Source organism: Synchiropus splendidus, chromosome 1 (assembly GCF_027744825.2).
Source record: "Synchiropus splendidus isolate RoL2022-P1 chromosome 1, RoL_Sspl_1.0, whole genome shotgun sequence".
NCBI lineage: Eukaryota > Metazoa > Chordata > Actinopteri > Syngnathiformes > Callionymidae > Synchiropus > Synchiropus splendidus.
In genome coordinates this window covers 18541085-18567615 of record NC_071334.1, presented here as the reverse complement: position 1 = coordinate 18567615, position 26531 = coordinate 18541085, and the positions used below count along the sequence as shown (strand labels likewise).

Genomic DNA, 26531 nt, shown 5'->3' with positions numbered 1-26531 from the left:
ACAGTGGCCAATGGAGCGTGATCATTTCCTTCCAAACTTCCTTTTCAAGGATCTTTTGACAGGTATTGTCTTGGCGTGATCCCCCAACTGGCCCTAAGCTGTCACCGTATCCTTGAGCTGGAGATATAATGCTGACATTTTCAAAGATAGATGGAGCTCTTTTGGGGCGGCTTTACTCTCTATCGGTGTCAATAATGAAACATTTGTGAGGCTGAGAGAACCCAAAACAATAGACCGATCCATTTTTTCTCATCCACTTGATCTAAGCAGCTATATTTCTAACATAAAAACAGTGTTTTGAGCTATTGTTGGGATATTCTTTGTTTCTCTGGTGAATATGTAGACTGGTATGAAGTCGGCTTCTATGTCTGACACCTTAATCCGGAGAGTTATACTGCTACAGAAGATGTTTGTTGCTGACTGGGTGTGTTTATGTCCAGCAGCAGATCAGAGTGTCTGTGCCAGAAGACAAGTGTCCTCCCACATTGCAACTACCTCCTAAATAGAAGCAGTTATTCTCGTCTCTTTGGTGCGGTCAATTCTCATTGCCAAAGACTGTGAGACTTTAAGGGAAGAAGTGAGGAAACAGACAGATGGAGGATGCTTGGAAGAACGTCGGCAGACTTTAACAGAGTTAGAGGGATAGGAAGGGATTCAGTGAGCATATGTCAATGTAAAGTCCCCCGCAGGGAGACCTTGTCCTCTGTCTCTGCACATTAATATTAACTATAGAGATTCACTGTCCTCGCTATCAGTCCTTCAGCTGTTCCAAATGGCCGGGGAAACAGCGAGGGATGGGGTCGGAGAGGAAGGAGGGAATGACTCTGCATGAGGTTCAGGGATCTTGACAGTCTCATTCCCTTCCCGAGCATCAGTCAGCCAGATGGGCGGATGGATGTTCAGCCGAAGCGATGGATGGATGGCCTCGCTCTCCTGAAGGAGGGAAGGTCGAGCAGTATGGAGGGAGATGGTGCTTGAGATGGAGGGGAAGAAGTGGGGAGACATTAATCTAAAAGAGGACAGGTCAGCACGTATCCTCGCTGCCAGACCTCTGCAGACTCACTTTCTTAAGTTTGGGCTTGACTTCTCTTCAACATCAGGTCAAGAACTGACCAGAGGTGAATGGCTGGAGGAGAGAGATCAAAATGCTGAAATGTAAACGTGTCGCGGCGTCACATTTACCGCCGTCATTAGCATTAGGAAGTGTCTATCTTTGTTTTTGGCCCACCTCTGAGGAATCACACATACAATGAAACAGAAATTTAAATCCAATAAACCATAGTTCACCCCAGTGATTTTAGGCGACTATGAAAGTCAGACAACAGCTGTCAGCATGTCTAGAATCCTCTGTGTCTTCTTTGTAACCCCCTTATTCAATAGTGCTATCTGGCTGGAAAGTGACTCCACTGCAGAACTTGTGGCAATACCAGGGTGACGTGTAAGATATTATTTATATATTGCAGCACATTGATGTTCACTATACATTCTGCAGGGGAGGTCGAAACAGCATCTAGCTGCTGATGCTCATCTCCCTTGCCCCTCATAGCCAGAGACACTATCAAGGTGTAGTGACCAGCGAGTTCATCCCCAAAGTCTTTTTGAGGTTTTGAAAACAGTTTGCAAATTTTCATGGAGCTCAAAAGATGGACAAACGATCCATTCTCTTCCAGTCTTTGCTAAACTTCCATTTTAATTGTACAAATTTGTCACCAAAGACGACACATCTGTGAAGTAGGCTATAAAAATGTGATCTATCACATAGTCAGTCAGAGGCTGTATAAATGGTACTTAAATATACTGCCTCCCTTTCCATTATATAGCATTTTATAGGTGACGTATTTTAGAAAACTATTAATCACAGAGCCGAAACCCTAAAAGCTTTATGCACAGTTATTAAAAGTGAGAAAGCATGCAGATTGATACTAGAGAGATGAGATAAGTCGGTCATCAGCACACAGTTGTACCTGACTACAGTTCCTGCCTGAAGCTTTGCATGTTATTTAGAATGACTGTTGAATGTAAATAACTGATAAAGTATGAGGGCTCATGGTTCCACTAATCTCTCTGTTGTTCATAGCTCAATATTTTGAGTGGCATTGTTGACTTTTTGTGCCCATCAGAGCTCATGACAAGAGTGTATGAATTGAACAGGCATGTGGAATTGATTCTTCTCAGCTGCCTCTTCCTTCTGGACTGGAGCGTAGAGGTTTGTGTTTAGCTTCAGTCGTACAGAGGTCAGTCTCTCGCATTCACTCAAGAACCAGTGGGTCATTGCAGCGTCCTCTCACCAGGCGTGTACCTGGCACCAGCCGTGAAGCCCGTGTTTAGCATGACTTCACCGAGGACAGTTGTCTGTTTCTTTGTGAATCAGGCGTTTTGTAAACCAGGGCACAGATGAAGTGATCAGGTTGACAGCTTGTTGAGTGGTGATTGCCACTGATCCCCCACCCTTCTGTCCTGGGGACAAACATTGCCATCTGCCACAGGCAACTAGGCACTTCCCACCCTGGCTAAACTGCAGAGACAGTTGATATAGGAAACAATGTCGGCCCGTGACTGAAAGGTGGCCGGTTCGATTCCTGCACTCGACATGTTTGTGTCGTTGCGTCTCTTAGCTTGACCCTGGTTTGCTCCTGATGGATCAGCGTGCTGCGTCGCAGCCTACTGCCGTCGGTGTGTGAATGGGTGACTTAGTGTGAAGCGCTTTGCTTGCTGGATAAGCATGGAACACGCTGCATAAGTAAGAGATGTTTTACCATTCAGGTTGAAGGTTCCTTCGAAGTTGATTGTCATTATTCAGTCACACAGTTTTCTGCAAAATAAGCTTTATTTCTGGTTCTTTATAAATTATGTGCACACGTTTAACCCCACATTTACCCCACGTGACCTGGTGCACTCCAATACCTCCTTATTGCAGATGTGATTCTCAATGTTTTTTTTTTTTCATACAGGTCCTTCAACATCACCATGCGGTCCATGAGATTTCCTACATCGCCAAGGACATCACGGACCACAGAGCCTTCGGCTACGTCTGTGGAAAGGAAGGGAATCATCGCTTTGTGGCGATCAAGACGGCTCAGTCGGTCAGTACCTCGCTGTTTGCAGCGCTTTCTTTAAACAGGACCCAAGCCCATTTCAACAAAAAACAAAACAAAAAACAACTCATTGGTTGTCTCTCTGAATCATTTCTTGTGGTTTGGACCTTCTGAGTCAAGAGCTCTGGCTCAATCCTGTTTGTACAGCTGTGACTGTTTTTATTGTCGAGTCTGGATCCAGCAGTCTCTCGTTGTAGCCTTATTGATTTCCCATAGTGAGTCAATGAAGGTTTGAGTGTGTGTCACCAGATCTAATGGCAGATCCATCTTCACAGTGCCACAAGCTGTGCCCTGCTGACACGGAGGACTTCACACTGTCCATTACACACCTCTACACACAAACACACATATGATGCTGCCAAACAATATGTCTGCTAGGATAACAGTGAGCTTGTGTGAGGCAATCCGTTTGATCCATTTGGTGCACCACTGTGTCTCACAGTGGTGCAGGTGTGTGATCATGAGGAGCGAATCAGAAAGAAGAGCAGGAGGTGTCATCATTTATCATGTTAACTGAGCTGCAACTGCTGCATTGCATTTTGGGACGTGCAGAATGAGTACTTGGAATGATTCTTATGCTATTAATAATGCATGTTTTAGTGTATATAACAGAGGCCTGTGGTAGAGCAATGTGTTAAATCATCTTTTGCATTGTAATAGCAGTGGTCAGTGGCCTAGAAGAATGTCGCAATTCTTTGCATTGTCGTGACATCTTTGAAAGCCTGTACCACAAGGATAAGATCTTATATTGTGGATCATTGACCTCTGAAAAAGAGGTTGTCATCTGGCAAAGAATAGCTCAGGTTAACATTGTATTTACTTCAGTTAGTTTTTGAAAGGCACAGCATACAGTAGGTGGAAGCTCTCACAAGGAACGTGCACCATTTTCTTTTCCAACGTTCAAGAATACACTTTTATATAATATTAGAAAGAAATCCTAAAAGATTCATGAGCACTTTGTTGCCAGACGTGTTTCAATTCTAAGAAACCTTGGAACTTGAATATCTAGTCGTCTGTTTAAAGGAGTTTGGGGAAAAGCCCACAATTAAATTGCACTTCTATTTTCAGACCATTAGTTTTGGAGGGGACAATCAGGGAAGAGGGAACTGGCAGAGACTTTAATTGGAACCAAAGCGCTCTGATGTCAATTGACTGAGCGACGACGTTGGCTGTTTTTCAACTCGCCAATTTAGAGGTTGAGTTTAAGTGTTCAGTTATGCCATACACTTGTTTGACGTTCTTACACTGCCATTTTGCAAAAGTGTTGTTCAACAATTTTGATGACTTTACACTATTTCCAAGTTCTATTATGTGTGTGGTAGCAATTCTCAATATATTTTCACTATTAGTCTCTTTTTATTCTACATTTTCTCGAAAAACATTCTGACTACCTGCCTAATAATTGGTGAGGCACCCTTTCAAAAGTGAGAGGAATATTTTGAGAAGAAGAAACAGAATAGAATGACATCATTCCTCTAAAAATAATGATAAATATTTGATTGTGCATATCAAAATTGATATAAGAATATTACATGGGGGCAAAAAGGGCAAATCACACGCTGAGAGGTTCACAAAGATTTCATTATTTAACATACCTTTTTTTCTTAAACCAAACTAAAACAGCTTCATAATAAAGATGACTACATCCTTCATTATTTCCACGTATCCAATAATTATTGTTAACACTTTTTGGTTGGAACAAATCACACATTTAAATATCCTGTACTAAAGTATCACTAGCGGTTTTTTTTTTTCTTTTTAGTGACAGATAATATAGTAGCTTTTGCTCCAAATATCAGTTCACTATCGTTGTCATTGACAATTGAAAGTAAAGCATTCTATATACAGTATGATATATTTTTTTCAAGACAATTCCGTCCTTTGCAGGCATCTTGTATCTTCAGACCTTTATAAGTAGGTTTTTGTGGGAGTCATTTGTCATAACTGCCAGTGGCCATGAATTAGTCATCTGTGCTGCGCCGAGGTGAACCTGTATCTGTGGCCTCATAAGCCGCCTGCTCATGCTCAAGGCTTCCTGCTTGTTCACTTTGAGTCTGTCTATATCAGTTGTTTGGTTTCTCTGGGGACTACAGATGGATGGCATTTCTATATTGACAGCTTTGTTCAGATTGCTTCCTGAGCAGTGTTGTCATTGTGTTGTGCTCCCAATGAGCCTGTGTTGGAAGTCGGTGATCACATCAGTTTGTTACACCACAAAAATGAAATTACATTTCACCTCATCTCACATTTTACCTAATGTAACATCTTGAGCGCAATGTTTATCCTCACCTGCAGCCTTGACAAATTAAAATATGACTTTTGGTTGCATCATGATAAAGTGTTAAATCTACGTGTTCCTTTTTTCCCCCCTATGAGCCATCATATCTGAAGCCGGCAATGAAGGCGATGGCAAGAGAAAATGGAAATATCTCACGTCAACGACGAGGTGACATGAATCTGACAGAGCGACAGCAGTTCTACTTCTGGCTCAGCGGGAGCAACAGTTTACCCCACAGTGTCTGTCAGTAGCAATATTCAGACGAGAACATCTTCCAGGAAGACAACACTTAAACACAGATCTTTATGCAAGGCAGCGATCTGCCTGCGAACTCCGACTGATGCGGTCAATAATAGATGTCTGAAACACAGTTTGACTTGTGAAATTGTGTTCAAAGTTGCATGTCACTTCATATATGAGAGGGTTTTTCTTGGTAAACCTCAGATGACTTTACACTTCCAAATTACTGTGCACAGACCTGCTATATCAAGACATACTTGGTGACTTTATCTGGTATTTAAAGCGCTTATTTTAGCACTGACAAACAATCACAGATGAGACTAACTGTGTACATTGGTAAGTATCGATGAATGAGCCTTTTCATCAGTTATTACAACATTGCTACTCACTCGTGATGGACTTTGCTCTAAGGGCAGCATTTATTACCAAGCTGAATAAAAAAGTGTTTTGTAACACCTTAGTAACGTGCTGTTCACCTTTTCTGGGTAATTGAATAACTGTTGCATTTTTTTTTTGTTTATGGATGAGTTATGTTTTTGCCTGCAGGCGGAGCCGGTGATTCTAGATCTGCGGGACTTGTTCCAGCTCATTTATGAGATCAAGCAGAAAGAGGAAATGGAGAAAAAGGCCCAGAAAGACAAGCAGTGCGAGCAGGCCGTCTACCAGGTAGAACCATCCACACCACTCAGTCCCATCCATTCCCTCTGGCTCATCTCTGTGAGACGTATACCAGTGCCATGTGGCAGAGACGCTGCAGTCAGGATCAGTTTGTCCTCAAAGGGCTGCACAGCCCCTCAATTGGCATCTCTCGTCTTGCGGCTGATAGCTCCTCCGGTGTTAGGAGGTGGAACGATCTGATTCCCGACACTTTCCACGGTGAAGTTATTTGAGCTTGACCTGGACTCTTAACCTAGTAGTGTGAGAGAGGCTACTGCTTCTGTACATGTATGCAGGTCCAGTTCTGAATTCAGTCATGTCACTTATCAAGTGACTGTTGTTTTGGGGGGTGGAGGTTAGAATATAAACCTCTTAAAGAGTACAAGTAGCAAACGAAATAAACCCCAACTGCAACTTTTTGCTCGCAAGAGTTCAAGGCTCCGACGAAACCCCTTGAGAGTTCAGTCAAGTTCGACAGAACGACGTCCTCGGCACCGACTTTCAGGTTTCATCAGTGGCACCATCTGCCCATTGTGCTTCTCTCCATCTCATCTGTTTAATTCCTCTCTGTCTGCCTCCCTCTGATGATTGCTGAACGATTATCTAAAAGCTTGCCTTGCTGCTCGCCCACTCTCTCCACTAACTCCTGTCTTCCTCGCCCCTTTTCTTTCTGTCCGCCGCTCGCCCTGCAGACAATACTGGAGGAGGACTTGGAGGACCCCGTGTATCAGGTAACTTCCTCATCCCTGCCTCCACCAGCTGCATTCAAGCTTGCTCCTCTCTGTGTGTGCACTTTGGGGAGACCATGACCTGTTCAGGAAGTACTATCCGAATAATCCCGAGTCATCGACTTGTCTGCATGTTTGAGCGCATGCTTGAATCTAACGGTTTCTTTTCTAAGTTGCATTTATGTGACTAATCGCCAGATTTCACCACTTTATCTTGCTGTTTCTCCCCACTTTGTTTCTCCTGTCTTCCTGTGCTGCTGATGTTGTAGTACATTGTGTTTGAGGCGGGACATGAGCCGATCCGCGACCAATCAGAAGAGAGCATATATCAGGTACACACAAGCTCGACGATGTGGCGCTTGTGTCGATTTTTTCATAGTTGTTCAATTGTATTTGCTGACCATTATGAATTGAAAGGGGTGCAGCCAAGAGCGGAGGCCGACATTCAGTCAGAGAGTTAACATCTCACCCATCCCCGGGTGCTCTCCGGGGGTACGGAGAGGGGGAGGATATGGTTTGTGTGGAAGGGATGTTGTTGGTTATTCCTGGCCCGCGTGGAAGGCGGACCCTCCTCCTCTCCTCTCCTCCCATTCCCTTCTTTTCCCAAGGAGATGAAAGAAAGCGAGGGAAGGAAAGATTAATCACCAACCTCCCTTTTGATCTTTAAATAAAATGGATTGAAAATAGAGCATGCCAGTGCACATACACAACAAAATAACACGCACACGCATCGCAGCCAAGAGCACCCCCTCTTCCCAACGCGCACATCAGCCATAGGAAACGTGAGCCCCCGCCAGTCTCTAGCCGCAGAGGAGCTAAAGTATGAATAAAGATGGCAGCATGAGGAGTCAAGTAAACAAGGCAATGAGATGTCTATCTGCTATACAGTGCTCTCACTGTTCTTACAATGTACGACACAAGTTGATCCACCAAGTCTACTCTGGGCTTTCATGAAGGGCTGCTGCTGCTGCTGCTTAAAAACACTTTCTATTGGTATTTAATGTTGGGGAAACACTATACTTAGTGGGTTAACTGCCAACACCCTCTCTTCGAGTTCTTTTATGAATCCATGCCACCTATTGATCACAGATCAGTGTCAACGATGTAAACGCAACTCTTACTACAGACTTCAGACAGCAATTGGTATAATATTCAAAACTCATCAAGCTTTATGAAGATGTGCATTTAAAAACGACAATATCTCGACAAAACCAGGAGTCAAAGTGGCAGTAATTTCTTCCTCTGATGCGGCAGACTGTCACATTTCTCTGTATGTGTGACACAGAAATATTACATGTCTCCACGTGTGTGACAGTCTTGAGTTATTACACATCTGCGGCTGCGATAAGAAGCCTTATCCATCCTTTATTAGAGAGAAAGCGAGACCATCACCCTGAGGCTGATAGTCTTCTGATTAGCCAAGTAGATGAGTTCTCACTCCACAGATTTTAATTCTGATTGTCACTGTTCACGCACACACAAAACACACCAAGAAGCTAGAGATTGATGGAGTCTTGGCTGCGCTAATGTTTGATGGACGCAGAAGTAACAGGCATTTTGGCTCGATTGTGTAGGTTCCCACCAGTCAACAGAAGGAAGGGGTGTATGATGTCCCAAAGCGCCACCCAGTGAGTGACAATGTGTTTGCTGTGCCCCCCCCCCCCCAGTATGCCCCGCTGCCTGCCTCCCCGGCTCAGCCAAACCTCTCAGTTTCTCACACTTTTGCCGATCCAATGGAGAGTCCCTCCTCCCAGCGAAGCTCTTTCTTATTGCTTTGACCCAGTGCGTCTGTCATTTTTGACTGAGAGGTTTGCTGGGACCCAGTGCTGTTATTGTGCAGTGTGCCGTACTATTCCTGAACTTGTGCTGTTGCTGTGATGGAACGTCGCGCTCTGAATGGCTGACCAGGCGCCCGAGAACTGTGTTTGTCAATGTGTTTGCATTAATGATAAACGAGCATGGAAGCGTGGCCAGCATGGTCGGCTCTCCTCCACATATATGTATATATGCATATATGTCTGCATACGTACGCACACTGACAGACACACACCTGCATGAGAACATTTCCTGATCGCGGGGGGATCTACATCTTCTTACCACCATCTCCTCCATCCAGTGAATGTCTGAGTTTGAATGTGCATGACTTCATGTATTCATAACTCAGGACTGGTTTTTGCATCAGCTGAATTGGAAATCTATAGCACATATTGTGTGTGTGGACTGTGCGTGGCTTATCGGTGAGAGCCAGTTATTGGCTGCCTCTATCGCTGGTTATAATAAAAGATGCCCTTGACCGCTGTCGGGCGGTGGCGGCTATAACTCTGCTGCTCTATCTGTCCGTAAACATGCTGCTTGATATGATCTGCTGGAGTCTTCACCAGAGTAGCCGCCTACTATCTTGTGCAGCCATTATTTGCTCTTGCAGTTGTGCATTTTTTTCTCCCTTTAACCACTAAGCTCCACTTCAGCACAGCACTTCTGGCAGAATTCCACATGAAGTTGACTGGGGTTTCCTCTCTGCTTATGATCCCATATGCTAAGTTGAGACGCTCTCAGTTGCCACACTCTGTCTGCTCTCGCCCGCCTTCCAACACATGCTGTTTTTGGTTTTGTCCTCGTGTTGGCAGGTGCCCGAATGTGAACAAATCCAATATTTCTCTCTTGTTGTTCAAGCAATTGGACTGGTCTTTTATTCTTCCTCAGATTTGGCAAATCAAGCGTTTCCTTTCTTCTCCCAGTCACTCATGATGTGTATTTATAGTTGAGGATCATAAGCCTGAATAAAGGGATCGCAGACATTCTAGACATTATCTGCTGACTGAGGGCTCGGATTGTAATTTGTGGATAATTCGACTTCATTTCAAAATATATTCAGACACTAGAGGTTTAAAAACGCTGCTATGCTGCCCTCTATGGGCCGGAGCAACCGTTCACGGTGAAGGGAAAACGTATTTACAATTGTTTTTAATGTAAATAAATTCGTTTACTAGTAATGTTCGTTCTCCAAAACATAATAAGATATACAGGCATATTTAATAATAGTCACATGCTGTTGGGAATTCGATCAACAACATAAAACTCACATTCATAGCATCAGTCCATATACAGTATTTTCATCTATTATTGTTTTTCCTTTTTGAATAAAAGTCAGCAGTTGACCTTTGTTAGCCTCATGGCTGCATTAGCACCTAAGATGCCAATTGAAATTGCAAAACTGGTTATACACAGATTTGAGATAAAAAGAAAAATATTTTTGCTGATACAATGCAAAGGTGTCTATAATGACCATGGCAAGTGAAATTTGATTTTTACACATAGTAAATAAGTGTTCACATTGCAAAAACATTGTCTTCCTCTTTTTTATATATGTGTTTTGTATAATATTACTTTCTAAAAATAAGCAGCAACAAGGTAACAACAGTTTGCTTGTCAAACAGCAGAAAAACTAGATTATTATTATTATTATCATTATTTTAAAAAATGAATGTTTGTTCCGTGGGCAGGGCACGAATGATAGTGGGCCGCGCCATTAAATGAGATGCCACATGTGTAAAGGCACAACATAAAGCTGCACACAGTGGATGAAAATGAAAGTGCAGACACAAAACGCCACCTCCTGCCTAAACCAATGTCTCCTGCTATTTACTCTGTCACCGTCCTAAATGATGACAGATCAATAAAACACACAGAGCCCTGCACTCCATCTCCATCTGTCTCTCTCTCTCTCTCTCTCGCTCAGACACACACACTCAAAGCTATTCCAAACAACTAAGCTCTCAACCCTGTGGGACATGAGAGTGTTGAATCAACAGATACTTGGTGCTTTGTGAGTCCACTTGGTCAAAAGGCCACACATTAGTGAGCAGGCTGGCAGGCTGATGCATCACGGTGCATTATTGTAACGTCACATAGTTTTCAATGACTCAACAAGAGACAGTTGGTGCAATAAGTAGTGATGAGGACAGATTTGAAGCCCTTACTGTGAGCCAAGTGGTTGGCCACTTATTTCTGTCTGCAAATGACTGGTTGAACTAACATGAAGAAAAAGACTTAAAAACTTACAAGTTTGTTATCACAATATCAGTGAGTGTCCTTGAAAAAAAAAACATTTTTTTTACATTGGTGTGGGATCGAATCTAGCTTCCAACTCCTCCCTCAGGTGAATCCTCCCTCAGTCCAAAATACAGAAGTGAAATGGTAACTTTCCCCTGCTGTGAGTGTGTGCATGCATAATGGGTCTAAATTGATTGAGAAAATAATGAGTTGTCATTGACCTTGATGTCGCAAATGTTGCCGTAGACCAGTGCTTCTCAATTACTCCTCCTAATACACCTCTGCACAAAATTGTATCCTTGTAAACATTTCAGAAAAGAAAGAAAAATAGATACAGAATAATAAAATTTAATAAGAATAATATAGAGCAAGGTCCAATACAGACTGACTTTGTTAACATTGTTTTTGTCTCTAACAGAAAAGATTATATATATAGGTATGCATTACACTTAATTCTACTATGGCAAAAAAGTACTCAAAAAAGTAACTCTTAAAGCTCGTGTTCTGAAATCCACCATATTCCACGTGACCATGGCCTGTCGTAAGGTATTTTGGGGGAGACAGAGTTTTTATGGTGCTATTCAGTCAGAACAGTTTTACAGGAAAACTCTCCATCACCTTAAATCCAGCCGGTAAAGTGGCCTGTCATAAATCCACTGCTGTGGACGGTCAGTCACTTTACATTGAAGGTGACATTCAAGGCCCTTGCGCTGCAGATTTCGCCAAAAGTTGAACCTAATTGAGAGAGTGCGTACGAGACAGAGCCGTAATGTTGCCACAAACGTGTGCGCGTCCGTGTGCACCGGGGTGATCAGTCATCGAGGTGGCGTTAATGAAATGGGCTGCGTCCATTGTGTGCTGAACACATGTGCGCAGGTAATTACTGTGTCCCAGGGGAAGGCTAATTGATAGGTGGTGGCTGTAATGATGGAGATAAAGAGCTGGTACCAGCCATGAGTGGGCATGGATGGCTGCCTGGCACCACGAGAGAAGAACAACAAACAACACCAAAGAGACTGTGACTTTATCAGGGCTTCTTTTTTCCTAAAGCAAAGTCTAGCAAATGGAATCAGTTTCAATAGAAGGTGCCAAAAAAAAAAAAAGAGCGGCGAAGAGTTTTATTTGAATGTTGTGCAGAAGAAAAATGGGGAGTATTCAGGGGCTGATTAGTATTGGCCGCGCTGTTATTGTTCTTCATTATGCGCTAATGAGGGCCATACTTCATACTTTAATCCAGATGAAAAACAATCCACTTAGCTGCTCTCCAGTGTTTGCGCCCTGCCGGACCAATCTGCTCATCAACTAATAGTCCTGGTGACATCCATTTGGCTGAAGACGTCGCGTCTCTCTACCATGTTTCATGTGGAACTCCTCGTTTTGGTTGACTTTGCAAACTTGTTACGTTCTGAAGGGTTTTACTGCATTGGTCATCAGAATTTGGCTGTGGGTTCAGCTTGAGGCAACCCTTGGTTTGGAGTGAACCTGTCTCCTTGTGTTCCGTGTGGAGGTTGACTGCACAAGCCCAGAACATTCAGAGGTTCAGGAGATGACTGTCAATTCTCTCTAGCTGTGTGTGTGTGTGTGTGTGTGTGTGTGTGTGTGTGTGTGTGTGTGTGTGTGTGTGTGTGTGTGTGTGTGTGTGTGTGTGTGTGTATGTGAGTGGTGTGTGGCTGGCACCTCTCCTCATGCCCTGTGCGGCTGGGATAGGCTCCTCCCCCATTTAGGGAACAAATGTGTTCTGGATTGCTCCTCACAAACCTACCTGTCAATTTTGGCCACAGGTGAGAGGATGTGATATGGAGATGCTCCGATCACGGTTTTTGCTGCTGATCACCGATACCGATCCCATGGATTGACAATGAATTTGTAAACAAAATGATGATGTGTCCACGATGTGAATAAATGGACTTTAAATCATTTTAATTCAGACACGTTTTATATACCTCTTCAAGGTGGCAAAAATAGAAAAACCTTGCTGAATACAGAAATTATTCTGTCAAAAGCACAACTGAAAAACGGTTAATTTGATGTGAGACATCCCAGGTGAATCTCTAGAGACTGTAGTGTAGCCGTGAAATATTTACATGCTGTAGTGGGACTCCGAGACAGAGAGCACTGCATTTATGAAAGTTTCCTCTCCAGATGTTTACAAATGTTTTACATTCAGGTGGCAAACGAACGCTGCACCTGACTCCAAAACAGCGACGGATCCGGTCGTTTCCGTTTCCGTCTCTGCGTAAACGACACCTGAGAAAGGCTGGTCATCTAGCTGGGTGAAATTAATCATTATTTCTTATCAATCCATGTCACGCTCAAACCAGGTGTTGCTAAACGTCAGCTGCGCTAACAGCCTGCTACTGAGGAAACGGCGGTCTCACTTTCATCAGCCTGGAAAACTCTCCGTGCTCCGTCAAGTGCTGGCGCTTCAAATGGCGTGTTTAATTTTAAGGCACTTCCCTGCACAGCATTTTCCCGTGCATGTGCTGCAGGATGCAAACTTTACATCACAGATTGAAAGATCCTCTACAGCAGCTTAGTGAGCAGCGAGTCGGGAGGAGCGGACGCATCACAACCTGTGGGGCTTCATCAGAGCGCCGGTTGTCACACATGATCAGTTGTGGTGATCGGCAGTGACAGGTAGTGATCGCGCTGAAATTGGCCGATCATGATCGGTGACAGATCGATCGGATCATCCTGGCTGTGTTTTCGCAAAGATTCTCAACAAACAAACTGTCAACTTGTTTTTTTTTTGTTAAACCTCTTATTTATTTATTTCTACTTTGCTTTCCCGTCTTCTCTTTGTGCATCTGAAATTCATCGTGTGTGTGTGAATCTGTCATCTAATCCTGAGGTTGCTCTTTCAGAGTGATCATAGAAACAACCTTCATCATCATCATCATCATCATCCTTCTCATCACGACCATCATCATCATCATCAACAACAACAACAACAGCAGCAACAACAACAACAACAACAAACTCCCCATCAAGAAACACCCACAGTGAATCTGATAGACTTAGGCGTGGACAGTTTACCGCAGGTAAGCGGCTATTCTGATTTCCAACACGTTTGTGTGGAGCGGAACTTCAGTGACCTTACATTGACCTTGCTGCGCGCTATCCTACGGTGATTCCTTACCTCCTCCACATATTTTATCAATGGTGTTTTCGTTTATAAATAAGAGACGTCGGTGTTGCCATGGCAGCTCCATAGAGTCATCGCTCACTCCGTGGATTTAGTCTGGCAGACGAATGTCTCCGTTTATTTTGTGGAGAAAACCGCTCCATCAGCTCGGGTCAGAGGTCCGAGTGAGGGTGGCACGCCATGACAAGCTGCTCGCAGCACATTATTAAAGCTTTCATAACGGTCTGCAACAAACGTAATCCCTCTGCACACGTGTAGAATATCAAGTCCACTGGACGTCATTTGGACAGAACGTCTATAAATGTCCAACTTCTGCCAGTGGCAGTTTCTTCTGTTGGAGGAACATTAACAATGGCTCAGTTTTATTGACCCAAGTGAGTTGAGCTGTGGTTTCAGTGAGCACTGCAGGTATTTAGGGTGACTTTCAAGAAGTGTTAAATCAATGTGTTTTGCCCTATTTGATCTCTTGCTTACTGGTAATGACAGGCTTACGGCACATAATAGTGACATTTTTAAACCCATGTAATTACTGTAACAAATGACAATGATCATAAAATAGGGCAGTTGAGCTCTACATTTAGATTTTAAATGTAATATATTAAATATTTTGCCTTTTATTGCCTTTTTTTCTTATCAAACCGCACCCCTATAGAAGGACAAAAATAAATAAATAAATCTGTGACACGTTAATTCCTAGTATTTTATTAATGGAAGTGTTTAGCAAGCTAGTCATGGAAGTGTATAGTATGTATAACAATATATGACAAGTTTGATGATTACAAGATTAAGAGTGTCTCACATACAATGAGCATAAATAAATCTATGCAAATTCATTTCCCTACAGAAAGAGAAAATTGAGTCCAAGTGTGACCTACGTGAGCGAGCGAGACAGGAATGATATTCCTAGAACATTGGTTATCTCTGCAGAAATTATCTGTGATTTATGCAAATCTCTGACCATATATTCCGGTCTTATATTCTCTTAACCACTAAAAATAGTCTCCGTCACTCGGCTCTGGCCTTGAGATATTATTAATGCGAAAAAGCGGGAGATAGCGTCGGGAGAAACTATGAAACAGAACAAATTCAGATCAAATGAGAACAGCGGCTGCCTTTGATAGCTCGTCCCTCTGAGGCAAACCGCACAATGCCGGAACGTTAATGAGTTGAAGACGCTCGTGGTGGAGCACCGCTGAGGGGGGAGTCGCAGTAGAGAAACAACTTTATCTGAGCAGGTGACAATGTTGCTGTGCTGCGGCGTCAGGTAAACAGGATAAAGACAGTTCAACAGTGACTACTGGAATCCTGCACTCTAATGTTGAGACAATATATTTGCCATACTGTAGTCACCGTGCTTGGTAGGTACGACTTCACGCTCATCTCATTTCATGATTCATGTCTCCCCTCTCCCGTCACCATGTTGATGCTCAGCTCTCAGGTAGGAGCCACACAGGAAGTGTGATGTTGCATGCTCAGGTGCATGGTTGTGAAATGTCAACATCCTCATTGAGTTTCAGCTGTGAGCCGCTGACACCCGCGTGTCTCTCCTGTGATCCTCAGAATTTAAACCAGTTAGAGATTTTTGGAGACATGTCCACGCCGCCTGACATCACCTCACCGTCTGTGAGTATCGGAAGTTTGTCATAAGCATTTCAATGGCGCTAACCTGTGCTTCTTTTCTCACTCCGTCACGCTCAACTTTATCAGACCCCAGCGTCTCCTGCAAACACCCTCGACCCATCGCTGGGTCTGCAGCCACCCACTGAGCTGTTTGCTCCCTTCAATCCAGCGTCTGTGCCCTCAGGTAGGACCTTGTTCATTTTCCGCTTCAGTACGTCATGTCTGTGGGGGGGGGAGTAGGAAACAAACTGCGGAGGAAACAGAAGATTCAGAGGGCAGACAGTTGTAATGAATAGAAGAAAGGAGTAGAGATGAAATCTTAATGAGGGAGAGAGGGAAAGATAGGTGCCGTTGGATGTGCGCCGCATATGAAAAGCGTCATTAGGTTGCTGCCAGGATGCTGCTGATTTACCTGTGGCTGATGTCGGGCTCAGAGGAAGGTATTGCAGAGCATCATGTGCATGTCTGCTGAGTCCTTCCCCTCAACGGCTCCTTTGTGCGGCTCCTTTGTCTCCTCAACTATGGACCTTGTTATTGTTATTGTAGTCATTCCTGCTTAAAAAGGATGACTGAATTCACATGCCCAAAAAGAATCCCAAAGATTTTGTCTAATATTTTGTCTTAAGTAAGTCTTATACTTCTATACGAAGTCTTGACCTGCAGATACTCCTTGGTGCGTAGCCACTTCTCTTCTAATCTCTCTTGCTCCATTTGTGCAAATAACAAAATGAGGCGAAGTCAAGCATGTGTGATAGAAAAAGCTCCTGTTCATGAGTGATTTTAATGTTGTAGCCGGACCATTAGACGCAGGTGGGCTTTCTCTGATCGATCTGCTCTGACTCACCACCAGGTTATGTGACGATGGGAGCGGTACCACCCGGACACTGGTCCCAGCAAGCGTTCACAGCTCAAACACCACTGGCCTTTGGGGTCCAGTCTCCTCTGGGTCCGGTAGCCCAAGTCCTGCCTGGCGGTCAGCCGCTCATCTGGGGTCAGGCCAACATTTTCCCAGCGACCCAGCAGCAGTGGGCCGCCATGGCGGCCGGAGCCTTCCCCCCGACAGCCTACCTCCCTGCCCAGCCCATGGGCAGCCTGCCAGCCGCCATGTTCCAGACCCTCACCACTGTGGCAACGGTGACGCCGGCTGGTGAGACACATTCAGGTGCCGGAGCTGCAGGTCCCTCTCCTTCAGCGTCGTCAAGTCCGCAGCACAGCGATCGTGCAAAACAGATGGGCAAGGAGATGTTCAAGGTGCGAGCAGGATTTTGAGTACACTGTGTACATAGAGTTCCAACAGGATGGCTTCAGGATTCTTCATAAGAAATGTGATGTTCTATGATCTGAGCAGCAGGACACATTTGGACCTGGCATGTCCTTTTTTTCAGTCGTTTTATTGACTCATTATTTTTTATCATCCTAGTCATCTTTGTGCAGTTATTGGTTTGTCGGTCACGAATGTCGTGTCAAATTACGTTAAATGTTAAAACCAGCAACTCAGTAGTTCCAGGAGCGCAACAGTTGGAAAAGAAGGTGGACCAGTTCTGATGTACTTTTTTCTGCCTCAGGACTTTCAGCTAGCGAAGCCTCCGGCGATGCCATCGAAGAAGAGTGAGCAACCAAGTTTAGCGGGCACGTCAGATGCGTTCAGCTCGTACTTCAACCGGGTGGGCACGGCCCAGGACACGGATGACTGTGATGATTTTGACATCTCCCAAATGAACCTGACTCCTGTAACGTCCACGACGCCGTCCACAAACTCCCGTAAGAGTCTGCTGCTTTGACACACTTTCAGCTGGCTTACAGGGTAAATTCACCTCTTTCTTTGCCCAGCACCCACCCCGGCTCCTCGACAGAGCTCGCCCTCCAAGTCCTCTGCCTCGCACGTCAGTGACCCACCCACCGACGCCACAGATCCCCCGACAGACGACTCGTTCGGAGAGGCGGAGGGCAGCCCGAGTCGCAGCGGGGAGGAAGATGCTGTAAGTGTTGGCAGGGATCAATGCTGTGACACTGTCCGATACTGTCTCCTAACAAAGTGTGCGAGTGCGAGTGTGAGCTCATGAGCAACGCAGCGTTAAATTATCTGCTGCAATCGTCAGAAACGTCATTAAGTTGTTATTAATATCAGCGCGTAAGCGTCCATACATCAGTGCTGCTGTGTCGACAGCTGAGACAGAAGAAGATGAGTCGCTCAATTTTTCTGGCGGTGGAAATTAACATTTATTTTGGACAAGCAGAACCAACGTGAGTGATGACACAGTGAAGAGATTTCTCGGGCGTGTGACCCAGAGGGTCCTCAAAAATGTCCCGTAATGTAATGGACTGCTCTAGGAATCCAATGAGTCAAACCCAGCTGTGAAATGGAAAGTCATGCTGCGACCAGTCCACAGTGAGTCCACTGCAGGACGTCAGTATAATTTGATTTACTGACTCCTCCCTTCTGGTTTTGCTTCCAGATGCTTCAGAAATCAGTCCATTCATGACGATAATTCAAAATGGAAACAATGTTAAGGACTCATTTCCAAAATTCCTTTTGGAAAACGTAAATGACGTCACAATGTTGTGTTTCTCTATGATACATTTGCGTCATAATAGTTTTCTATGGAAAAACAGGATTGTTAAATAAATGTGCCATTACACTAATGTCTGTCAACCTTTCCAGGGTGTCCATTGTCAGATAAAAGTAGCTGGAGATCCTAAAATGCATCAACCTTAAAGATTACATTTGTGATTAAAAGTGTAAAGGTCAAAATAATGAACAACGACTTTTGAAAAAACGATGTTGCTGCTGGGGAGAAGGAACATCTGACAACTGTTGACTATTTATTAATTTAAATATTGTTTCTTGATAACTAAGAGACAGCAGACTCCTCCTGTCTCATTGTATGTCGCTTCATTTGACAGAATTAAAGAAAAAATGAATCTCAAAACAAATTGACTGCCAATGGAAAGCAGCTTCTAACAGCATGGCTTTGTCTTCACTGACACGTAAATAAGTGAGCTCTTCATTTGAGCGACATCAGATACCCTGTTGACCAAAGTCCTTCCACCGACCTTCCAGAAAAAGAAAAAAAACACCCCTCTGCCCTTTTCAGTCCGTCTCTCACCCTCTGTCTCTCAACTTGCTTTCCTCTCCCACTCTTCTCCAGGCGTGAAACGTTGTTTTTATGCCTCCAGCCCTGCTATTATTGAAAAAAAAAAAAGATATTTATGTGTAAAGGACTTTACCGAAAATGTCACCGGGCTTAAAAAAACATAAGCTTTGCACAACTTGCCGAAGTGACAGCAGCAGAGCAGTGAAAAGGTTACGACAGGAAAGATGGAAATAACGCTTTGTGAGTTCTCTGAGGTGTGAAAAGCGAAATTGTGAGAGGAGGAAAAAAGCTAGCGATCAATGGAAGCAAAGTCCATGGAGAGTTCCATGGTAGTGCAGTGTGACTGAGTGTTCTCATGTTGGTGTGTCTGTGATCATCGAGGCTGCCGATGTCTTTTCTGTCCCACTTAATTGCCTTTTCAGTGCCGCATGGAAACATACAGGCGTTGGCGAAGTGAGGCCTTTCGCCCCATGTATGCAGCCTTCATGAAGTCAGATCTAAACTACAGAGAACTTGTCCTTTTTTATTTTTAAGTATTTATTTATTTTTGAAATCATTCATAGCCATTAGAATTCCAAAGAAATGAATCTGAAGGTGTTTTTTTTTTATATTTCTATTTTAGCTGCCCGTTTCCCTTCCCCATAGCAAGTAATAGTTATCCTGAAATATTGCGTTAAATGTTGCTTAAAAATGTAAAAGAATCTAATGTTCTAATCTAATCTAATATTTCTTCTTAAGTTCTTAAGTCCAAAATAAACCTTGACAAAATGGTTATCTTTATGAAAATTAGAATCTTTATTTAAAGATTATAATGAAACAACATATTTGAAACATAAATCACAATGGTGATATCTCAATTTTTTGACACTATAGTCACAAAATTTAGTAAAATTGACCACTTTTTCTTCTGTCCTTCTGTCCTGTCACAGCTGTTACGGTGATGTGACTGCTGTGACCTCCCTGTGTAGCTCTTCCTACAAAGCTGGAGGTGGACAAACCATGAGTTGTTTAACTGAATGTCTACTACATTACTACGTTAGTGATTCCTCTATATTGATACACACAATAGCACACAAAGCTGGTGCGGCGCTACAACACTGAACATGTGACTTCTTCTGATGTATTACTTCTACCTTCTTCTTCCCTTTGCTGTCCTGTATTCTTGTCTTCTTACGCCCTTCTCTTCCTCCTCCTGTTCCTTTTCCTCTCCAGGCTTGTGTGTCTGGTTCTCCCTGCCCCAGTGAGGCAGCGGAGCCCAGCCCAGACCAGGCCAGTCCCGAGGCTGGGAGCTAGAATGCAGCAGGGCGGGGTATGTATCTGCTCCCCCTTTCCTCTCTTTCTTCCACCTGCTGTTGACCTACTCTGTTTCTTCTGTGGAGTCTCATGTGTATCACTGCACATTCCATACCTGTGTGATGGTCATTATTTTTGCACTGAAGACCAACAAATGTTCATGCACATTGCCCCACCTGTGTGTCCTGCTCATGCCCATGTGGCGCCCCCTCACCCTGACTGGGACACGTCTCCCTGCGAGTGGCGATAGTGTGTGACAGCCAATCAGAACCGGTTCGCTTCAATGAACAGCGCTTCTCATGGGATTCTGCCGAGGTCGGCAGTATGCTGATCTGGGATGTTTAGTTTAATATAAACATGATGGCTGCTGTCATTTGATGCATTATGAATGATTGCTGTGACTCAGTGGCTCTTATAGGATGAGGATTTAACTCATAATGACAAGCAGCGTCTCTCCAGAGGAAGACGTGGCGGCGCACACGCTTCAGTGGACACAACTTTGGAAGTTTCCTTTTAAGCGGGTGATGATGTTCAGCCAAGTTACATTTTAAAATACACATTACAACGAACACATCTGTTTATTAATCTATAAGATGTCCAGTTAATCTGATTCATCCACAAACACAAATGGGAGGGCGATTTACAAACTGTTCAAAAACTGTCTATATTGAGGGAAAAGAAGAAGAATTTTGATGCATATCATCAAGAGCATGTATCTTTGCATCTTCTGAAGTTGCCAAACAGCATGTCTATCTACTCCTGCATCCCATGGCTCAACCTCCAGCACAAAATTCTCCATAGTCTTGGAACCAATGAGTGCACGCAAACTTACCATCTTCATCCTTCAGGGTAACGTTGATAGAACTGACCTCTTGAAGTGTGACAAACACAAACCTTTAGCTTAGCTCCGCCTCCCCACATTCAGGCCGTCTATCTCAACGGACGGTGGAGCGCAGTCATGTCAGGAGGAAAAGCCTTCAACCAAAGTGTGATGCCCATTTGCAGAGAAGATAAGTAATGCGTTCAGTGCAACAGTTTTAGCTCCTTGATGTATTTATTGCCAAGAAGTTTAAGAGAATCTTACAAAGCAAATTCGAAGCAAAGCTCGATGTTCCAAGGAACAAGAGGAGGGGAGAAGGGAAGGAAACAGCTACAACATCAGCAATAAGAACTGTCATGTCATAGAAAGAATGGTGTCAAAGTATTCAAGAAAAATATTCAGAAAAGTCTGAAACTATAAGCGAGCTAGGTGAGACCTTACACTTGATCACATGGACTCCATTTCATAGGATGGAGTTTTCATTTGACGTGAACAGCATCACATGTACACACAAAAGCAGCAGAGGCTGTTTGATCCCGCCCTCCTTGCCCGGTGTCCTCACCCACATACTCCCCTACTGTGGCCTCCTCATGATCGCTGCTGGCACTGGCAGCAGCCACATGCAGTGGGTTTGTTTTCATCGGCTAATACTGGGGTGCCAAGATTAATGACTACCCCGACATAATTGGCAGTAATTAAAACCCAAGGAGCCTTCAGCCCTCCCTCGCTCCAGGAGACGAAGAGGGGCAGCGCCGCTCCCACGATGGCTGCCATCCTGGTATTCAGAGTGTGAAAGCTGCAGGGCAGCAGGTGGATACTGGCGGGGGGGTGGAGGGACGACAGAGAGAAGAATCTGGCTCTGGATTGACTGGTTTGGCTGCAGGCGAGGGAGTCTCTCAGTTGTCTTTGGACTGCTTTGGTTGTGGTCCATTGACGTCGCACCCATATGGTGTTTGCTCGCTCAATAACCGCGGCTTCAGACACACACAGCGTGGACCAATCAGTCCCCAGACGGACTTACCTGTGATCGATACCCGGACCACCTGGGGTCTGATGGAGCCAGAAATATGTTTGTGACCGTGAGTCCGGCTTTGACCGACGGAAATGTTTTCATTCCAAACACTCACCACCTGCTCTCAAGCCTTGGCTTTCAGAACCTGAAACGACAAAAGGCAAAAATGGTCGGGAAAACATTATAGCCTGCTGCAGGTTGCTTCAACTCTGCTGACCTGCAGTGGTCAGTAGCTTTTAGATTTAGCTACTACAGTGTTGTCTGCGTAGCACAAAATACAAGAGTGAGCAAATCATAAGACGTAGAAATCAGTGTTGCGATATAAAATCACTTTTGGGATAGCTTCGACTCCAGCTCCAGCTCCTGTGGTGCACTGAACAATTTCACATTACCGCTCCTGTTTTGGACCTAACACACACACCATGCACGGCCATATTCATGGATCCAATAGGAAACATCTGTCCGGAGGCTGGCGTTGAACCAGCACATTACTCAGTCTGTTCTCCGCCTCTGAGCTGGGTTGATGGAGCGTTGCTGGTCAAATGATGCAGAGTGACACCGCAGGGCTGCCGCTCACATGGCGGAGCCAACGCAGTGTGCATGTGCTGCGGCTGTCAGTCTCAGGCTCGCAGCCCGGTGAGGGCTGGCACCACCTCTGAGTCTCACTGGGACCTTCCATGGCTGGTCTGGATAAATCACGATAAGTCATGCCACTTGAAAGGTCTGCCCTATTGAGCTTGCTCACGCCAACACTGTTATTAAAATAGAAATATCAGTGGCATTTTAACATTGATGGGAGTTTGTAAATACAGGCGCAAGGTGGTTGACTTGATCAGCGTTTATGTCCTGGGGCTGCAGCAGTAATAATAATCTTTAAGTATCTCTTTTCAACTAAAACAAGGGGTGAGAAATGCTGCCTCTTTCTGTGTATTTCATGTTTGTAATGCTGTGGTGATGGCTTCAAAATTGAAGACTGAATTGACCGACTCCTGGTGAATAGAGTAGTTTGCTACTGCCACCTGCTGGTGAAAATGAGAAGCGTCGCATTTGTAGGTTTGTCTCATCTGACGACTTGAACGATGGAGAATTGCGCAACGACGGAAATGAGTCATGGATTTTATCATGTCACTGTCACGATTGACACAATGTGTCGGTTTTATCTACATCAGTGGAGGAGAATTTATCCTCACAAAGGTCGATCGAGGAGCCTTTTCTTCCTCATGGAGATTATCAGAGCGGACCCCAGTGTGTTTTCAGGGTCCGTTTGTTCTTAGTATCTCTGTGCAGTACGACAGGAAACATATCATGTTGGCCACCGTAAAACACCAAGTTAGTCACTGAATGCACCACGTTCCCTTCAGTGCGCGACTATCTTTGTGTGGGAGTTAGACAACATGAAATAACGCAACGATCGAGCTCCTCCGGTGTCGGCCCTCCTGGCCCCTGTGTCCGAATCTAGAGTGACGAATTGATTCAGTTGTTTTTGTTTGCAGAAGGAGAAGGACCCACTGTACGCCAAGATCAACAAAGGGAAGAAATAGAGGTCCGGCCAGCACTGAGAGACCTGGAGGAGATCCCCCTTCCCTCGCCGCCTGTGTGTGTCTGTTTGTGCCGAACCCTCCGCCACATCCTCCCGTGCTTCTTCTCGACAGAGGATCAAACTCTTTGGTCAGGAGGGATGTCAGTCACCAAAACGGATCCAGAGCTCCCTCCACTTGTGCCCCTCCTCTCTTCCAGCCTTATAGAGCTGCACCTCCTCCTGTCTCCCTCTACCTCCCTCCTTCTCTCTGCGCTGCTTCTCTGCCTCGTGAGTCCGGCCAAAGACTGTGCTGCCAAGTAGGGACTGAATCAAGCAGTGCCTCCTCGTCTTTGACACCCACACACTCATATACGCGCTCGATGGACAGAGCCGACGGGATCCAGCACCTGGAGCCAGACTTGTGTCAGGTTCTGCTGGGATTGTTGATTGGTTCATTCTCGTGAGTGTCTGCTGGAATACTATGCAGAATCAGACTCTCTTGGAGCTCCTCACACACACACACACACACACACACACGTACCTTCGCCACACACATTCCCTACTACAGTTGCCATAAGTCTCTCCTTGCTTGCAGACTTATGAGGACCGGACAAACAAAAGACCCGGAGCAGGACGCAGGATTGAGTGATCGAACTCTTCATTCTCAATAGCTTTTGTACAATACTGATTTCGACGAGAACAAAATGAGAAAAAAAAACAATGTAATTTTTATTTTCTAACTCAATCGAGCCTCTGGGGTCAGCTGTCCAGGCTTTAAGGCATCTGGTCGATGGTTTGCCAATCATTTTGTAAATAAAGATAACAACTAGCAGTTTGTCCACTGGACCTCTGTGCCATAAAATAGGAACTTTGCTTCAGTTATGCAAACTCTCGACATGAACCCAAGCAATAGCCACATCCGTGTTTCCTCCTCCGTTTGTCTCCTCCAACTGTCATCTGTTTCTTCTCGTGCATGAACGTTGTTGGTCTTTGTCTTCATCGCAGGTCTTCTGTCTTCAGTTTCTATCTCGCTTTATTCCACAGAAACATCTATGTTTTGAGCGGAGCCCAGTCAAAACATTTTCCATTCACTCGGTTTGTTTTTCATCCATGCATTCATCCTAGTCAGCAATAGTTGAAACAGTTTCCGGTGGTGCTCTCGGCTGAATGATGATGATGGTCATCATTCTTGTGGACAGATGAGCAAGAGGGATCTCATTTCTTGAGGCTGTCTCTGGGGGACTTCAAGTATTAAGCTCCCAAGTGAGAGAAGCCAGTTAAGGCGGCAGATTTTCATGTTAGAATGTCCCCTCAACATCGCCGTGGAAGGAGGTCTCAGCAGAACGATCGTGAATCTCAGTTGCTCTGGAGACGCCTTGGTACTTCCCAGGAAGAGCTGGAGGAACCAGTGTTGACCTACTCCCTCTCACTGAGGGTCACCACTTTGGTCTCTTAAATTGGTCAGCATCACAGCATCAAGTGTTCAATGAGATTCATGACCCGAAACTTCTCCAGCTACAACATCTTGTCACCATTGTTGTTGAGGAATTTAATAATGGAGTTAATACACATGCAGGAACGACCACACTCAGATGCTCTGACCTTGTTTTGTCTCCAAACTCATTTGATTCAAACCTCTGATAAAGACTACTGGTGGAAGAACTCGAATTGTCGTGTATTATTGGATTTTTAGTAATTGGTGGGAAGTATTGCTGGTACTTTTTATCAGGGCCTTGTTCACAACCATGCTGTTCCGCAAAAAATGTTTAAAGCATAAAGAGGAAAAGCTGAAGCAGAATATCAAAGGGTTCCAATTTTGATGTTATCATGAGAGGCAGTCGACAAGCAGTGATGGCCTCTTGTTTTTTTTTTTCATTCATGAAGAAAGCCTTATTCACTGATACCAGATTCTTCAAACCTATTTTCAAAAACAAATCATGGGAATATTTTAGGAAATTCTTATAAATAATAGACTCACTGACTCCGATTTTCTTCTTGTCTCATCAAAATGTGCAAGTGGTGATGTGTACCACCAGTAAACTCTGCAGACAAAAAACATGTTTAGTTTACTCTGGTTTGATGTCTCATTTTCTGCTGAAGTCCGATCAAGTTCCTTCCTCCATCTCAAGTCAAGCGTCTCTCTTTCCAAAGTCACCTCAGATGATTGTGTCAGAACTTCAGTGTCTCTCCGTCAGGTGCCAACAACTGTAGTGCATCATCTACCGTGACCCCAGTGATTCCCTATTTTATGGCCAGAGTCCTCCAACTCACCATGTAGGACAAGCATTAACCGTGAGAAGTCACACTTAGAGGAAGGTCTTTGTTTTGTTTTTTTCTTGTTTTGTTTTTTTTAAAGGGAAACTGTTTGAGTACATAACATTTCTATTTTAACTTTACCTCAGCTAAGGAGTTTCTTAATGTAAAATTGACCCATTATTTTTAAAATCTACAGTGAGTTTTTAGACGATTTCTTTTGTTCCGTTGATTCCACCATGTATTACTGTTACAAATAAACACATCCAAAATGACTAATATCTTGTGTGTTTGTGTGTGTGTGCGTGTTGTCGTGCACTGAGAACTTAATGGTGTGTGCCGGGCAGGGGTGACCCCCAGTGCATCTGGAGTTAATGGGTACCAGCGAGTGCCACAGTATTTTGTCGTAATTTAACACACTTTTAATGGCCTGTCAAATTGCGCTCACTGGTGGACTCTAATTGGAGCTGCCGTGAGTTTTGTTAGCGGCTATAAAAACCAACATTTGCTTGCTTCCTCTCATCCAGGCCACAACAGCCAGTCCAAAGCGTTCATTCCAAACTGATGCACTGCGATTCTACTTCAACTCTGCTGGTCAAATGTCTTGAGTAAAAGTGCTGGGTTATTGCATTACTTAAACTGTTGCAGTGCATTATGGTACCTGGCGCATGAAAGGTGAGAGCGCTGTTTAGTCAGAGATACTTAGTATCCTTTGCAATAATC

The 26531-nt window shown here is 44.3% G+C and overlaps 1 protein-coding gene across 8 annotated transcripts in view; it reads left to right on the top strand.

Moving 5' to 3' along the window:
* dab1a (DAB adaptor protein 1a) overlaps positions 1–26073 on the top strand; it is a 78914-nt gene extending 52841 nt beyond the window's left edge. For 2 of the 8 annotated variants that reach the window (XM_053878159.1, XM_053878170.1), the window contains exons 5-15: positions 2952–3083; positions 6160–6279; positions 6963–7001; positions 13916–14092; positions 15757–15819; positions 15904–16000; positions 16667–17067; positions 17382–17577; positions 17647–17795; positions 20124–20220; positions 23530–26073. In XM_053878159.1, coding sequence (XP_053734134.1) covers positions 2952–3083; positions 6160–6279; positions 6963–7001; positions 13916–14092; positions 15757–15819; positions 15904–16000; positions 16667–17067; positions 17382–17577; positions 17647–17795; positions 20124–20204 — 1455 coding nt within the window. In that variant the 3' untranslated portion in view covers positions 20205–20220; positions 23530–26073. Of the gene's footprint in view, positions 1–2951; positions 3084–6159; positions 6280–6962; positions 7002–7267; positions 7331–8572; positions 8627–13915; positions 14093–15756; positions 15820–15903; positions 16001–16666; positions 17068–17381; positions 17578–17646; positions 17796–20123; positions 20221–23529 lie in introns of all 8 variants that reach the window. The other 6 variants (XM_053878201.1, XM_053878210.1, XM_053878192.1 and 3 more) reach the window with 6 other exon arrangements.
* Positions 26074–26531: the final 458 nt, after the last annotated feature.